The 17,065-nt window shown below is 47.1% G+C and overlaps 1 protein-coding gene across 1 annotated transcript; it reads right to left on the bottom strand.

The window, feature by feature from the left end:
- Window positions 1–3,732: 3,732 nt before the first annotated feature.
- On the bottom strand, window positions 3,733–17,065 carry SLC25A33 (solute carrier family 25 member 33). Its single transcript, XM_084220062.1, has 7 exons — window positions 16,908–17,065; window positions 10,449–10,628; window positions 8,136–8,213; window positions 7,013–7,113; window positions 6,181–6,247; window positions 4,870–5,150; window positions 3,733–4,249 (listed from the first exon to the last, which is right to left on the bottom strand). The coding sequence occupies exons 1-7, from the start codon at window positions 16,955–16,957 to the stop codon at window positions 4,047–4,049; spliced, it is 960 nt and encodes a 319-aa protein (XP_084076188.1). The 5' UTR covers window positions 16,958–17,065; the 3' UTR covers window positions 3,733–4,046.

Genomic DNA, 17,065 nt, shown 5'->3' with positions numbered 1-17,065 from the left:
ATATAGCCGCGGCACTGTCGGTGTGACAGCGGGGCCAGGCCCGGTGAAGGGCGGCCGCCGCAGCGCGGCACTGCACGGAGCGTCCTGAGCCTGAAGGGAACAGTCCAGTCCTGCACAGACACCCCACAATCCCGCCCTGGGCAGCCCTGGAATACCCTGGGCTGGAAGCAAACAGTCCAGTCCTGCACAGACACCCCAAAATCCCGCCCTGGGCATCCCTGGAATACTCTGAGCCTGAAGGGAACAGTCCAGTTCTGCACAGACACCCCAAAATCCCGCCCTGGGCGTCCCTGGAATACCCTGGGCTGGAAGGGAACAGCCCCGGCCTGCACAGACACCCCAAAATCCCACCCTGGGCATCCCTGGAATATCCTGGGCTGGAAGGGAACAGCCCCGGCCTGCACAGACACCCCAAAATCCCACCCTGGGCATCCCTGGAATACCCTGGGCTGGAAGGGAACAGTCCAGTCCTGCACAGACACCCCACAATCCCGCCCTGGGCATCCCTGGCAGCGCTGCCCCAGCGCTCCCGGAGCTCCGGCAGCCTCGGGCTGTGCCCGTTCCCAGGAGCCCGGGCAGTGCCAGCGCCCTGTTTGTGCTGATACCAGCACGAACCCATCCCCTGCCCACGGCAGCAGAGACCAGTGCCTCCGCTGTTCCCTCAGCAGGATGCTGCAGGCTGGGTTGGCTCCCTCGGTCTCCCCGGCCCCAGCTCTGAGGGGAAAAGGCTGCCCCTACAAAGGAAATAACCCCATGATGCTCTGATCCCTCAGCACACACAGCTGGCATCTGCTGCTCCCACAGAACTGGAAACAGTTGGCAGCCTGACAATCCTGCTGTGCTTTTACAGGACAGTAAGAGGTTAAGATCTCTCCAAAACATGAGACTGATCCGGCCTCAAATTGTGTAGCTGTTTTGGTGATTAAAACAAAAGAAAACCTTCTCAGCACAATAAAATTGCTTAAAATTCAGGAGTTCCAAGTTATGTCAACATCACATTTTTTAAAAGGCATAAATGGAAAAGCTCTTCATAGACAAATATTTGTGCTGGGAGTAAACTATACTTTTAAGCTTGACTATGGTTGGGTTCTTCACTGTTCCATTTCCATCTGTATAGATTTAACCATGGAAATTGATTCTATGGAGTAACAGTGAATATTTCATCTTAACGAATTTAAAAGGCACATAATTTTTCCATCTCTCTCCCATTGTTTAGTGCAATTACTTAGGGATTGTGTTATGAGACTGAATGACAGGGCGGGCAGGCAGGAAGAACAACCCACCCAGTCCTTTGGCACAGCAAGACCTCCTGCGTGTCCTCCAGGACTGTGCTGCAGAGCTGGGCTATTCTCCCTGCAAGTCCCTCCCTTGCTATCAGCTCCATCTGTACTGTCAGCCCAAGCAGAGGTGCATTGTTTAAAAATTAGTTTCCTCCTGAAAGGAGCTAATGAGGAACTTGTGCGAGGGGCACAGCCCCAGCACATGGAACAGTTCCCAGCAAACGCGGGTGTTTGGAGGGCTGTCGAGGCAACCACAGGTGTCTGAAGGGAGCAGTAAGTCTTACAGTGTAAGGATGTGGCTCAGAAATACTTCCAGAACGAAATCAACCAACCAGAAATATTTCCAAAATGAAATTAACCAACACGAGCGCTCCTTGTATTGCAGCAACAGTATGTGTGTCATTTCCATTGAACCGTTAATTTATGAATGGAAACAGACCCAGTCCTGGTGAAGTTAATGGAATCTTTGTGATCACTTCAGAGAGCAGTGTTTCATCACCTTACTGATAATTAAGCTACAAAGGGTCTAGTAATGAAGCCTTTACCTACCTTCCGTGGAAATGACTTTCTCTAGAAGCTGGAGAAGAGGAAAGAACAGTGAAAAATTCCTTAAGATTGACTTTGACAAGCAGAGGAAGGTTGTTGGTTATTTTTAAATTCAGGTATCGTTTTGGAAAAAGCTACTTCAAATTCTTCCCTCTGGTAATAGGCTTATTCCATACTCAGTGACATCAATGGGATTGCTCACAGAGCATCACCTAAAAATGGTAACTCTTTACAGGGTTTAAGGAATCAAGGGCTAGTGAATTTTAAAAATTCTATTAGAGAGAGGAAGGAAAAATGATTTAATTATACTAATTCAGAAATTCTATTATCTCCCAATATAGTTTATTAACCCCTGATCAAATTAAGACTAATTCTGTCAGGATTGGTAGCAAAGCTTGAAGGACAAAACCAAAAATCCTGCAGAATTCCTGATTTCCCATCAGATTTAGGCAAAACAAAAATTTGCTCACTGTCCCTTGCTTTCTCTCTTACCAAGTCCCAGACTTCTCAAAAGGGTTGGAGTTCCCTCCCCTCATTCTCAGAAGACATCAGCAGTCTACACATTTGACTAATGTTTTTGAAGAGAGCTAGTGCACTGGAAGTATAGAGGAATGCTAATTTAGGAAAGAAAATCTCAGAAAATGTTTCAGAGTAGCAGCACAAGTGTCCTAGTTCTCAAAAATAGAAACACTGTTTGACAGTTTTACCTCCTATACAGAGCCTGAAGCTTCTGCTGCTCATCATCTCCATAAAAAAAAACATGTCAATTTTTACTCAACTGTTTCCTATTTTAGCTTAGGAGGAACGTGATTAGTTATTTCCAGGAGGACATAATAGAAATCAGTTATTTTTTGCAGTTTTGCCTCATAATGAGGTACACACACACTCTACTCTCTCTGCACTGAGCTCCTACATCACACTGATGTCAAACCTGACCTCCAGTACCAGTCATCAGCTGGGCCCTACAGGGAACAAATAGGAAGGCTGCAATCCAGTTATCTGCCCATCCCATTTCTGCCACAAACTTCCAGCCTGAAAGCTCCACGTGCTCCAAGGCTGTCTGCTAGTGCTGTGCACACAGCACCTCTGCTGGGAGCAGTCCCTGCAGTCAGAGCTGTCCACAAACTCTGGTTCCACTCCAGGACTCAGCAGCTGCTCAGATCATGAGCAGCTCGTTGTTGTCACTGCAGGGAAGGGGAAAGCTGGGCTCAGATGCTGCAGGGTTTGTCTCAGCTGCCAAAGCAAATGGCACTAATGAACAGAAGGCAGTGTGGCCAAAGCAACACAGCAGCCTACACGTGAGTTCTAAAATGTTATCCTGCACCATCAGTAGTAATTCATGTGCCACGCTTTAGTCACCAGGTGCTGCTGCAATACAAGAGGGGGAAGAGTATTAAAATGAAAGCATATTCCAATGTTTTTGAAAGAACTAATTTCAAGTATGCAGGATATTTAATTTATAAGTAAAAGGTAAGAATTGTATAATGAGAACTGTTGAGAATCCTTCTCTCATGGAACTTCCACAGGGCAGCCAGGCCACAGTCACTGACTGTCCTTACGTTCTCAGGCCTGCACCAAAGCCAGGTCTAAAAGCCAGGACAGATCTGTTCATACCCAGTACTATAACCATGACCATCACACTGCCTGTGCTTTTCCAAGAGATGCTGGTGTGGACAGTTCATACCCTCAAAACAGAGAAACAAGTTTGTCCTACTTGAACACCCCAGGTGTTCACACAGCAGTGAACGATGCACCCTGAAAAAACCAGAACTACTCAAACTTACTTGGGCACTTAGGCTATTACAGCGCTCAAAAGCAATATGTAAGCAGTTGTAAGAAGACAGTTTCAAATGTCCAAGCCAGTTCTCCTGTTTTAATACAGTTTTAATGAACATCAGTCCAAGAGATCACTTGATAGCATGAGGTACATTCCTTGACCACATATGGCTGTGCTTAAGGAAAAGGACAAACATATAATTAAATTAAATACTGTAATTTAATTTAGTAGTAGTTTAATTATCAAGTTAAAAAAATTATAATTAACTATTAACATTAATGACTTGAGACCTTTTAGAAAGCATGAGTCCAAAAGGAAATCTCCACAGATGGTCACAGACTTGTAGTGTTTCCACCAGCACTGCCACCTGCAACAGTCTCTTAAAGGACTATTTGTTCAGGGAAGAAATTGGTCTTCAGTCTGTAACAGGAACCTGGGCTCTGCTACTTGGCGCGGTCTTCCAGGAGGTACACGATCAGCTCGTAGGTGGACAGGACGATGGCTGTGTTTGGGATCTGCCGGATGAGCTGGGCAAAGAGTCCTCTGTAGAAGGCCAGGTAGCCCTCCTCGCGGGCCACCAGCCGCGCCGTCTGCACGAACGCCTTGTACTTGGTGCCCTCCTCCCGCAGCCGCGTCCGGATCACCTCTGCGCACGGGAACAGAGCCCACAGTTACCTGGGGAAACGCCTGTGTGCAGACCCCAGGCACAGGGAAACCTCCTGCACCGGCTGGAGCCAGCACACCCAGCCAGGGAACCCTGGACACACTGCCCTTCAGGCAAGAGGAGGAGTTAGAGAGGAGTTCTCGTTCATGTGGAATAAATGCATGATTGGCTCATTGAAGCTAATACAGATCTAAATGCTTTACTGATGCTCACATGATCAATACTGCTCCTTCTACACAACCATGTCATTCCCATCTATCCAAAAAGACTAACACTGTTCAGTCCCCAAGTGCTTCCCACAACCTGACCACAGAATCCCAGAGGCTGTGGGTACTTACCCAGCTGAGGCTACTTGTGAGAACAGAAACATTAGGCAATCAGTTTTTTGGTGGCTTTTGATTTGTTTTTAAACTAGCAATCACCAATCCCATGCCTAACTAGGAGCAGTGGGAGCAGTACTGAAAATGCCAGTGCAGAAGCCAAAGTAACATGCATGTGGCCCTTCAAACAGCTAAGGCTTTTACAACCCTAGACCCTGCATTTGTCTGGGATTCCAGGCAACAGCTGCTGTACTGCACTCACAAATGGAAGGGTTAACATACCATGAGGATAAGCAATACAGGAGGCACAGCCCTTGGAAACTGCAGCAGCAACCATCAGTCCAAAGAAGCTTGTCGAGGTCCTCTCGGTCCCATTAGAGGAAGGGGGCAGTTGGACTTCCTTTAAGTGCTTTTTTAAACTTTCATAAATAGCAAAGCAGATAATGGTCTCAGAAATCCCTGCATAGGAGGCAGTCAGGCCTCTATAGAAACCACGGACACCTTCTGTCTGGTAAACATATCTAGCACACTGCAAAGCATTCATTGGTTTGGAGCCCCTCACTCTAAAAAACAAACAGAACAGAGCATATCATGAGTCAAGAAAAATAATTAATATTTAAAAAACCCCTTGTGGCTTTCAATACTTTTTGTAACTACGGAAATGGTTCTCTAAGTTTTACTCCAAAATTCTCCTAGGAAAGCTGCACAGAGCAGGACTACAATGCTAAGAGTGCGCACTTGGCTTTGCTACTTCACTAATATATACTCATATTTCCTTCAGCTCAAGTTCAATCTAGTCTGTCACAGCTCACACCAAGGCTAAAAGACAATAAGCACTGAAGACACACGGCTTTGTGTCAAACCGGTGATTCCACTTAAAGCCATCTTCGGCAGGCCAAGAGACAGAAGTCTGCTGCATGAGACATGATCCTTCAATTTAACAGGCAGCACTCATTTCAAAGGTGCCACCCTGCAAAGTGCTGGAATTAAGTCTTATAAATTATTTATAAAGTTGTCGTGCCTTATAAGATCCTTTTAATCTGACCTAGCATGTCCTTGCAGGAAGGAATTTCCATTCTAAGCAGTCAGGTTATTAGCAGAGTCCCTTATTGCTTTGATATCCACCAGTGACTGTGAAGCATTCAACTAAAAGAAATTGCTGTCAAATTCTCTCTGTCTTCTGGATGTGTGGTTAACAGTAATACAATGGTGAAGGAGGCAAAAGAACATTAAACCACTGCAGCAGATCCTTATAGCCTGTAGGGAGTTTTATGAAATAAACCGCTGTGTGTTCATCCCAATTGGAAGGCAGCACCCTTTCTGTTACAGCCTCCTGAGTACCCCGCCTGGCTGACTGGGGAGCAGGGACCTTGCTGCTGCAGTAACACACCTGGCTGACCCTGGAGCAGGGACCTTGCTGCTGCAGTAACACACACCTGGCTGACCCTGGAGCAGGGACCTTGCTGCTGCAGTAACACACACCTGGCTGACCTGGGAACAGTGACCTTGCTGCTGCAGTAACACACACCTGGCTGACCACCCAGAGGCTGCTGTGGCCACCCAGAGGCTCCCATTACCCCATCAGTCACTCACTTCCGTTCCAGCTGCATTCTTGTTTTCACCATCCATATAGGGTTCATCAGGGAATTTGTGATAAAGGCTGAAAAAACACGACCACAAGTGCAGCTGAAGCCAGGCCATCGTACTGCCATGAACCTTACACCCTGTGCAGTGAGACTCTTTCAAAAGCCACACGGGTGCACAGCTTCATGTTAAAATTCAGGAAGCATCCACCCATGGATTCTTCCTTTTTGCACCTATTTTAATATGTGTGTCATGCTCCTAAGGGCTGTTGCAGACAAGGTCCCGGCCTTACCAGCTGGATTTGGAATTCCAGCTCAAAGGAAACCCGTGGGGACACAAACCTGAACTGGACTCGTGTTCCCCAGAGCTGTAGGTGGTGCCATTGAGCTGCTCATTAACAGAACCCACCCCTAATTAAGGGCTTACTTTGGGAATGATTATTTTTAGTGACCACTCTGGTGACTGATGATTGAACTAGGGGAGCTCTTCTGCAGTATTTTTCCTACAAGAACAAACTATTTTCCCCAGCCTGGTAGGAAAAATACAACATCCTGAAATAATTTGGAAAAAGCAGTATCAGAAGTTTAATGGTGTTTATGAATACTTTTTCCTTGCATTAAGAGACATGACCAGAGCATTGCAGTTGGAAAAAACATCCTAAATTAGTAAACAACAATCTAGAAATATTTCCATGCGGAACAGAAAAACAGCTCCTCTGTAGACAAGGCCAGCTAGGAGCTAGCAAACTCCTGGTTTTTGGCATATACCAACCCAGATTAAGGTACACATTTTCAGCACCTGCCACACACTGGCCTCTGTTCTTGGAATTACAAACACTCACCTGCAGAACCTGCAGAACAGATGTGCACAATGTTGCTGTTGGGCACAAACATGCTGTTAAACTGCTCTTTGGCTTTGGAGTAGCAGGCAAAATAGACAGCTCTGTGGGGGAAAAAATGAAGAAAAGCAATGTAAAACAGACAATGTCAAACTAGACAATTACTGTTCTTTTCCCAGCCCTCTGAAAACCACAACTCTCTGAAGAGGCCTCCACATGACTACTCCCATCTGCATGGACACAGGGGGTTTGTTTTCTCTCTTCCCTCACACTACAGTGCCCCAGTTTGACTTGACACCCACAGGGCAGGAATATTTTGCAGTGAGAGGCAGCATGGTGCTGCAGACAGCATGAGTGGGTTGCATGGAAAAGCAGAGCCCTGGATTCAGAGCCCTGCTGCAGAGGTTACCTGTACAGAGACAGGATTCCCTCCTGTGGGGGGACATCCCACCCACCAGGCAAGAGGCCAGAGGTTATTTCTGACTGGAAAACTGTTTCTAACTGGTTCAGTTTCAGGCAGAGAGCATCTGCCAATATCCAAAGTGCTAATGAGTTTTATCATTTCCTAGAGAGAGAGAGATCTTCAGCCCTGCCAAGAACAGGACAAACTCTGTTGCTGCTGAAAGAGGGACACACACCCCTTTTGGGGCTGTGTGGCAGCAATGAGACTCCTTCCCCCTCAGCTGCAGTTTTTCATTTGAGAAGAATTTAGGCAAGCAAGGCCCAGAGAGCAACTCCTCTCCCCTAGGGAGCTCCCACTCCCTAGGCAGGCACTGCCATGTGTCCAAGAGAAGCAGGACATTAGAATAATGCAATTATTAACCTACAGACTTTTCTGCACAGCTTTCTCTTCCTTTTCAAGCACAGAAGTGGCTCTTGCAATCATTTGGAATTTAAGTATAGTGGGCATTTAAGTGCCTTATTTACTCTGCACCTTCCAGTGTAATAGAAGTGTAAACCAGATTTTTATCTGTATTTCTTGATGTGTACACTGAGCAGAATGCAGACACAAATCTCAGTTTACAGAAGGGAGAACTTCAAGGCCTATTATTCTGAATCACAAATGCACTGCAACATTTGTGTTGGCACCTTAAACATGGCTTTTAGCAATAGCTTAACCATTTACCTTGATGGTGCAACTCCAACCAAGTTTGGACCCAGCCCTCGGAAGAGTGACCTTGGTCCTTCTTTTTCCAGAATTGACCTTAAAATAAAAAACAAACAGGGAAGGAGAAGATAGTATTTGAGTTAAAAGTTAGTTTCTTGTTCTGTTGGGCAGAGAGCCAAAAGAACTACACAAAAGCAAAGACTATGACTTGTGGAGCTGTTAGATTTTAATCTACATGATATACTTCGAAATAAGTGGAATTATACACTGAGTAAAAACCACTGTACCATAAAATTCAGTGCTCTACAGGGATATGAGTGTCAAATGGCATGAGGTTATAATTTCCATTCTTTGAAAGCTGTCAGTGACTGAATTAAAGTTTCATGGAGAAGGCAGTGATAGCTGACTCTGATGAACAACGAATATTTTTAGTGTTCTCTGTATCTAAGCAATTCAGAAGTTTGCTTCCCGCACAGTCGCGTACAGAGGACTGGAAAAAGAAACCTTCTTCCTTTCACAGTTACCTAGGGATGTGCTTTTCCCCCCAAGCAAGCTGAATGTGGCAATGCCACTACAAACAATGGGAGTGCACAGTCTGCCAGCAGCTCTCTTTGCTGAGCTCACCCTGGGACAAGCAGGCGAGAAATTCTGGGTGGCTCCGGGCTCTGTGGGTCGCCCACTGCACCCTCTGGAGCTGCCAGCCTCTCACAGCTTGCTCTCCAGGTCACTGCCCTGCTCAGAGCGCTCCCCACAGATTTCAGCCCAACCTCAATCGACAGGAGGAGCTTCTGGAACACTTTTGTTTTCTGCAGCAGAGCTGAACTTTCTGTATAAACTCCAGGGCTGAGTGTTTCCAAGGAGACAGATCCACCAACTACTTGTTCTTTGTCACTTAACAGTCACGACTGCAGCTTCCAGCTGGGCTAACTCATCAGAATCCTAAATGGATTAGACAAAACCAGCATGCCCTTCTGGAGTGCTTTTTATCAGCAGCAGCCTGAACCTGCCCTCTGGGTACCTGCTTTCCTTCTATTTACAGCAGTCAAGGCCTTTCATACTTAACACCTTTAACTCTCACACAGCAATTTTACTGGCAGGGCTCCTTCCTCAGCCATACAATTTTCCCAAACCAGGAGGTCCAAGTCATGTCCAGTTTGGCAATGATCAGGACTGAGAAAGGGATGAAAGAATAAAAGCAAGGGACTGAACTTCACTTCTTTCTTCAAACATTTGTATTTTTTCAGGTCATAATCAATAGCATTATCTGCTCCTCACAGATGCTGCCTGCAAGGGAATGACAGCAAAAATACTTCACTCTCACTTCTCAAGCATCTCATCAGGTTGAAAGCTTGGCAATACACACAGCTAAGCAATTCCTGAAGTGAAATTAAATCAAGATCCCAGTCACCAAACTTAATGAGCTTAATAAATATATTAAAAGGCTGACCCTTTTTAAACCATAAAAAGACAACCCCAGAAAAAGATGGGCCCAGAGGATGAATTAAGATCTTTCTGCCTCAAAAGTTTTCACTTTCTTTAGTTACAGCTGCCTAAAGTCCAGGGCTGCAAGGTGAAAAGACAGCAAAGGAAAGGGCATTAAATTCAAAGCAACTGGCACTGCCTTATGCATTCAGTCACGAATTGCTCTAGACTCACCTCTGAGTAGACAAAGAAATGTTTGGCAGGGGAGAGCAGGCTGTTTACAATACAGAAACTCAAGTCCCAGAATGACTCCAGCCAGAGAGCTCTGCAGAGAATTTGAATTAGCACTCCAGTGTTATATAACTGTGCAGCTTCTCCCCAGGCAGCCTGCCAGGCGTGCTGGCCTTACATAAAATCATTCAGCTTGCACCGCTGGGTGGTATTTTCCTTGGCACTCCTGCCACCTGATCTCAGCAGGACCTCTGCATCACCCTGGGCTGCCCAAGCAGCCAAACAAACTCAGTCCTTCTGCAGGAGGTCTGACCATAAATCCATGGTGCTTTGCTATTAACATACAGTAGCTGAGATTGTCATAGATGCTGGTGGAACTCTGAGCAGCTGTTAGATAATTCCACATTTCCTCTTCTTTATGAACACACATCTGAAAGGGAGCAGCTAGAGCACCAAACATTGCAGTCTGAACCACTCAAGGCTTTTAACAGAGACTAAGACAGGTCTAGCCAGGACTGATGCGTAACAATGATCAGCAGAGACAGCACCTAACAGCAGAGGAGAGCTCAGTAAGCCAGCCACAGCTGAGAAGGTAAAAGCCCCCAGGACCCCCACAGGACACTCCATTTCAGTGAAGTGGAACTGGGAATGGTGGATGGGAGGAGGAGCAGCACTCACTTGAGAACACTGAAGAGCCCAGGGGACACGGATGTCGGCCTGACCATTCCTTCCCCACTGATGGTCCCCAGCTGCACCTGGGGGTAGTAGACAGTCCTGAAGGCCAGCTTTGAAGATTGAAGCCTCGTCTTTATCACCTCTAAGGGACACGTAAAGATGGCTCCAACCGTTCCTCCACACCTGCAAAGTACAATTCAGAGAGAAGGCAGAATGTGACAAAGGTTGTTGCACAGATGTGCAGAAGCACAGCACAGGATGCTGAAGGCTGCTCTCCTTATTCCACACTGCACAAGCCTTTGGGAAACAGGCAGCTTTGGCACCAGGCAGGGCAGACTGTGCCCATGCCCTGGGGGAGGGACCTGGGTAGGGATGGGACTGGTAAACACAAAGGTGATTCCAACACCAACAAACATCCCTGACTGACCACGGGGTCAGGGGACCACTGACTGCTCCCACGTCCTGCCAGGACCTGGGAGCTCTGCCTGTAAAAACTTCCATGGCATCCATCTTTCAGAGGCTGCTGTCCTAAAACAGACACAGCCTTGCATGGATTTTTCTTATGGGAAGCAGGAAGCTGGCAGATGAGAACAAGCCACTGGGGATTAGGACACTACAGAATGAAAAAAATAATATAATTCTTCACCATTTCAGTACTTGTGATTAAAGAACTGCCTTCAGAAGTAGCAAACATCAAAACTACACTACGCAAGGCACTCCTAAAAACAATGGATATCAACTTTTTTTAGGTGGGGAAAGAAGGGAAGGAAGCAGCAAGGATGAGAAGGAGGGCTGGCAAACAGAATAACAGGGCAGAAAGGCTCCTAAAGAACAGACCTCCCATACCCTGATAACAGAGGGACAAAAATGAAATATTATACACACATCACCCAATAATAGGCAAATATCAAATATTCATCTTAATACAATCAGAGTAAGCCTCAAAAAAAGTACATTGGGCCAAGAATATAAAGTGTATGAGTCCTAATTTTAATTTTTATCAGTGATCTGGAAAGTGACTGGTCAAACTATTTCTCTCTCTGCTGCTGTTCCTCTTAAGTAATTGAATGTTCCTTCTGGCAAACTTCATGATTAAACATAATGCTGAGGTTGGCTAAAAGGTAATATATCTACATTTTATTACTCAAACACACTGGGGTTTAGGAAGACTTCAGTAAATATTTTGGGTTTCTTGCAAGAGCATTTACTACAGCTGAACTGACTAGGAAATATTTTCTTTGTTTGCACAAGTGTCAAAGCATGTGATTGCTTCAGAAACCCGTGTTTATGATTTTCCTCAGAAAACACCAGGGGTCAACAACTTAAATCTCTTTGATGTTCATGTGAAATTGCAATTTTGGTAGTTTTCCATGAAAGGGAGATGAATTTTAAAAAATAACTGTACCCTTTTTCTTGTGTACAAAAACCCCACATTGCTTGCTAAAGAACATTGCACGCACTAATTTGGGAACAGAGATCCACAGAAGGCCATTAATAAGGCCATTAGTGGGTATTTTCTAAAGCCCCTTCCAGACTTAACTACCTTACTAAGAGAATCTTTTTTTAAACACAAGGGAAAGGGCAATGAAAGAATGGCAGAAAGATCCAAGCTGTAATGCACACCAGCCCATGAATGCAGCTTATTTTGCCTGCTGAACCAGTGTTTTATATGAACAGAAACCATTCTCTGCCAAAGCCCCAAGTCCCACACGTGCATTAACAGCGTGGCCACCCAGGCTGTGCAGCCACACAACTCCAGGTTCTTCACCAGGCTCCAAAGAACACCCCAGACCCCAGGGAACACAACCCCCTCACCACAGCTCTCAGGTTCTGCAAGATTCTGTCCAACTAGGAGCCCAAACTCTGCTTTTCAAATGCAAATGCGCCCACCAGAAGAAACTGCTTTAATGGAGGCTGGGACTATGATTTAACAGCATTGTTCAGTTCCTCTTCCTTGCTGAAAGGGATGGAAACCCAAACTAGGGACAATCCACAGGTGCACAGTGACAGCCACTGTAAGAAAGAGCTTTGCCTTCATCCCTCTGAAAGCTTTTGAATGTTGACTGAAGTCACTGAGCTGATCATGAACAGCAGCTGGAATTGTGTCATCTGGCTCTGAAACACCAGTGCTCCCAGACCTTATCAGCCTCTGATTATTGTGTGTACTGAAGCAGGGCTTGGAGCTGAGCCCTCGGTGGGTGCACACAGCTCAGGGGGAAATGGCTTCAGCTCATCCTTCTCTCTTTTGTCAGGTGCCTCTCACATTGCTCACACTTCTCTGAAATGACATTTCAAGGGGAAGAGGCCCATCAGGAATGGCTTCTCCAGCAAAACCTTTCCTGTTCCCACAGCTCAGACATTACCTGGGACAGAAGGTGTTTTCAGGGTCCCCCCACTGCTGCCTTTCCAACTGTGACTGTCCAATACAGACACACATATGTGCAATTAACTCCTGACTAATCAACAAACTCCAGAGCAACTGCAAGTCTGGGGAACTTCATCAAGGTGATTGGAGTGCTTTAATTCCCAATTCCTTTATCTACCAATGCTTCACTACTGTGTATTCAGTCCTCAGTCCCCACTTACTTCACATTAAACAATACTTTGGCAGTGACAATTCATATATTCAGAGCACCGAAACTTTATTTTCTGTTTCTGAACTACCAGCTGCCCTAGTGACTCCTTGCCCCACAATTTTTTAGCCTCTCTGGCATATTCTCTCCCACATCAGCTGTCTTCTTGCCTTCCTAGCCCACTCCTTGCCTTTCAGCTTTTTAGGCTGATAATCCAGTTCATCTATGCAGCCTTTAATATTTAAGTACTTCTGCTAATGCATATATAATCCTCTGATATGCAGCATGATGAGTTAGTGTCTGCAACACCAGTTTTAACAGCTCAGAGTTTATGTTGTCAGTGGAACATTTAAGAAAAAAACCATTATCTAACAGCAATTCTCAGAGTGTAACCAGGGTGCACACATTACGTCCCAAATATAAATACACTGCCGATAGTTCAAGTAAGGACTTTGATGTATTGGGCAATTTTTTCAGAGGAGATGATTTTCCTTTGCATGGGAATTCCACACATCATCCCCTGGGAAGATGCCTGAAAAACAAAACACTGTGCACAGAAGAAACACTTTGTATTCCTAGGGTGTCCCAAATGCCTACAAACAACCTCAGCTACATAAACAGCCACAGGCCCTGAAACATTCAGGGATATGAAGCAGGATAAATTTGATTTGGGAAAATTGTGAGCTGCAATCAAAGCAAAACCTTCAAGCCTTCACACTGTGAGTCAGGGCTTTTTTGCTGCATCAGTGCAGCACAACAGTTCCAGAGATGTTACAGCAGCGTTCACTGCACGAGCCTCTTGCAAAAATCCTCAAACAGTGTCTAAATCTGTCCTTAGTGAACAGCACAGAAACCCCCTGGGAACAAAACACCATGGCAGTGTTTTCAACAGGTCAAACATGGTGATGCATGGAGATACAGAATGTACTCTCTGTTAACAGCTGAAGAAAAACCATTTACTTCCATAAAGAGAACAGTGCTTTAAAAACATGCAGAGGACACACATCAGAATCCAATTCCCATTTCTCTCTTGCTGCCAGGTTTCTATCTGTACAGAGTCCATCCCCAAAGTATCAATGATCTGCATTTGAAACAAACTCTCAGCACCCACTAGCACAACTGATAGACATGCCAAGAATCTTAATTAAGACTTACTTCATCAGTCCTAGGTTTAATCACTGAGCAATACTGTTAATGCAAATAACAAGCCAGGAAGTCCTGCAGAACAAAGTCCTTCCAGCAGAGTACCACTGACTTCACCAAGGTCACAAAGATGATGGAGCTGCCTGGTTACAGCATTCCCAACTCATAACCAGCCTGCCACATTTGGCTGTGTACCTGGTATTATATTGATTTTCTAAAACATGCCACATGCTCTAGCATGACACGCACAGCTGAAACAGCAAAGCAGGTTCCACCCTTGATATTTCATTACTGCATGGTCCAGACTGTGAACGAAACAAGCTTCTGATTCTCAGATGCCAAAGAAACTGAGTTTCAGAACAACACAGACTGTTCCTAATGCTTTAATGCTATTAACCATTCATTCAATTTCCCCCTAATCATGTTACCAGGTGTAGCTATTCCTGTGCTCCTTGAGCTGCCACACTGTTAGTCCTGGACCACAAACATCTTCAGGTGAACACTGCTTCTCTCCACTCCGCAGGTGGAAACATCTCCCAAACTGTTTGTCAGCACCAGCACATTGCTTAACACCACCACTTTTAGGAAATCTCTGGAGTAACCAGCATTCCTCCAGCTGGGAAGGCAACATGGAGTAACCTCTTTTCCCAAAGAAAAACAAGCAACAGCTTTACTGATTTCAGGAGGGAAACAGGAGCCCTGAGCTGCAAACACACTCGTGTCAGTTGTGCAACTGGGGCATCGTTGTCTCTGCTGCTCCTGAACCTCCCCAGCCCCCAGAGCCACGCTCCCACCACCCCACGAGGACCCTCTGGCTTGCTGTTGCTGTTGGAAGCCTGGAAAGGAACTAACAGAAACTAAAGGGCCAACGAGTCTGTCTGCCTGAATAACCTGGTTAATAGGAAACCACCTATTTCAACAGCTGGAGAGCACTGTGCAACACTCAGGTGCATTTCATCACTCCCAGCCTCTGAAGTGCCAAACATTCTATTCTGGCCCCTCAGACTATCTAAGGCTGCCTGCCTGCTTTGTGCAAACACAAAGATACGAATTACTTTTTAATCTGACACCACAGCCCATCCCCACCTTCCCAGAAAACCATCACAATACCAAAAATGTCTCTATCAAAATTATTTCAAGTGAATGGGTTCCTTTTACTTTCTCTGCAAAACCCACTTTACAACTGAACAAAGTACTGGGATTCCTGCAGAAGGCAGGGGTACAATAAATCACCAAGGAAGATGCTGGCTTCCCAGAACTAGATTAAAACACTGATGAGTTTAAAATTCCTATTTATTTATAGTCTGAGGAGTTACATAAGGACAGCAGGAGCTCTGGATGGGCGCTGTTACTATCCAAACAAATTCCACATGTACATTCAGGTCCAGCTTCTGTCCCAGGCTCCAGGTACTGCTCTGATGCAGGTGGGGGAGGCAGAGGGGACAGAGGACTCAGTGCAGAGCATTCACACCAGCAGAAGGGCAGTGTCTCTGAAAAACTCAAGATTTATTTGGTTTAATATTATATTAAATAAACCTATTACTCCAGGGACATGTCAGGAAACAGAAGTATCCTGTTAAGCAACAGAAAAACCAATTGTCTACTATCAGACAGATTTAAACTAACAACAGGTTTCATGTTGGCTTCCTAATTACTGTCAGCTGACAAGCACTAAGGAATATTTTGTTACTTAGATCATTTAACCTGTTAAAAAACTTAAATAAAGTATTTCTGACAAGGCCAAAAGTGCACTTAATCGGCACAACAGATGATTAAAACCTAATTTACACCATACAATTATCTTCCTAGACAACAATTAAAATAACTGCAATAATTTAATTTTTGAAGGGTTTCTGGTTGGCAGTTTATGGGTTAGGACTGTTACTTTTAGCTTTTAACACAACAAACCTAATACAAGTCCTTGCAGCACGAACCGGGCAGAAGTGGCGTGCCGCGCCAGGTCATTCACCCACAAGTGCCAGCACCTTCTCGGCCCCTGTGCCCACCCTGTGCCCGTGCTGGAGCTCCTGCAGGCCGGAGGGACCCCGGGATCCCCCGCCGGGATCTGAGCAGCACGGAGCTGCGGGCCCGCCGTGGGCAATGGGGCCGGCAATGGGGCCGGCAATGGGACCGGCATTCCCGGCCGTGGGCAATGGGACCGGCAATGGGACCGGCATCCCCGGCCGTGGGCAACGGGGCCGGCAATGGGACCGGCAATAGGACCGGCATCCCCGGCCGTGGGCAACGGGGCCGGCATCCCCCGGCCGTGGGCAATGGGGCCGGCATCCCCCGGCCGTGGGCAATGGGGCCGGCATCCCCCGGCCGTGGGCACCCGGGCCGGCATCCCCCGGCCGTGGGCAATGGGACCGGCATCCCCGGCCGTGGGCACCCGGGCCAGCATCCCCGGCCGTGGGCAATGGGGCCGGCATCCCCCGGCCCGGCCCAGGTCAGTGACCACCCGCGCCTGGCTTTGTCACCGAGCACCGCCGCGTGTCGCGACAGCGCGGCCCGGGAGCGCCCGGGGGTCGGAACGGGGACGGGAAAGGCCCCGCTCGCCTCCTGCGGGGAACGGAGCGGCGGCTGCAGGGCAGCGGCCCCGGCCGGGCCCGGCCACAGCGGGGTCTGTCCGTCCCGGGGGCAGAGCGGACCCCGGCCCGTGTCCATGCCACGGGTACAGCGGATCCCGGCCCGCGTCCGTACGCCGGGCACAGCGGGTCCCGGCCCTGCTCCGGTGCCCCGCACTCACCCCCCGGCGAAGAGGTGCAGCAGGGTGTTCTCCTGCGGGCCGCCCGCCATGGCGGTGAGGACGATGAGGACGAGGATGAGGAGGATGAGGAGGATGAGGATGATGAGGGGCAAGGCGGGGCCGGGGCCGGCTCCCGGTGTCACCGCCGGGCCGCGCGC

This window comes from Fringilla coelebs (genome assembly GCF_963513975.1).
Source record: "Fringilla coelebs genome assembly, chromosome: 22".
Classification (NCBI taxonomy): Eukaryota; Metazoa; Chordata; class Aves; order Passeriformes; family Fringillidae; genus Fringilla; species Fringilla coelebs.
Note: the sequence above shows the minus strand (reverse complement) of the source record. Positions and strands in the feature narration are given on the sequence as shown.

Coding starts and splice junctions, on each gene's coding strand:
- SLC25A33 (XM_084220062.1), bottom strand. CDS start 16,957: ATGGCGGGCGGCCCGCAGGAGAACACCCTGCTGCACCTCTTCGCCGGG. Junction 10,629..16,907: donor CTGCACCTCTTCGCCGGGGG/GTGAGTGCGGGG, acceptor TGTACTTTGCAG/GTGTGGAGGAACGGTTGGAG. Junction 8,214..10,448: donor GGGCTCTTCAGTGTTCTCAA/GTGAGTGCTGCT, acceptor TTTTATTTTAAG/GTCAATTCTGGAAAAAGAAG.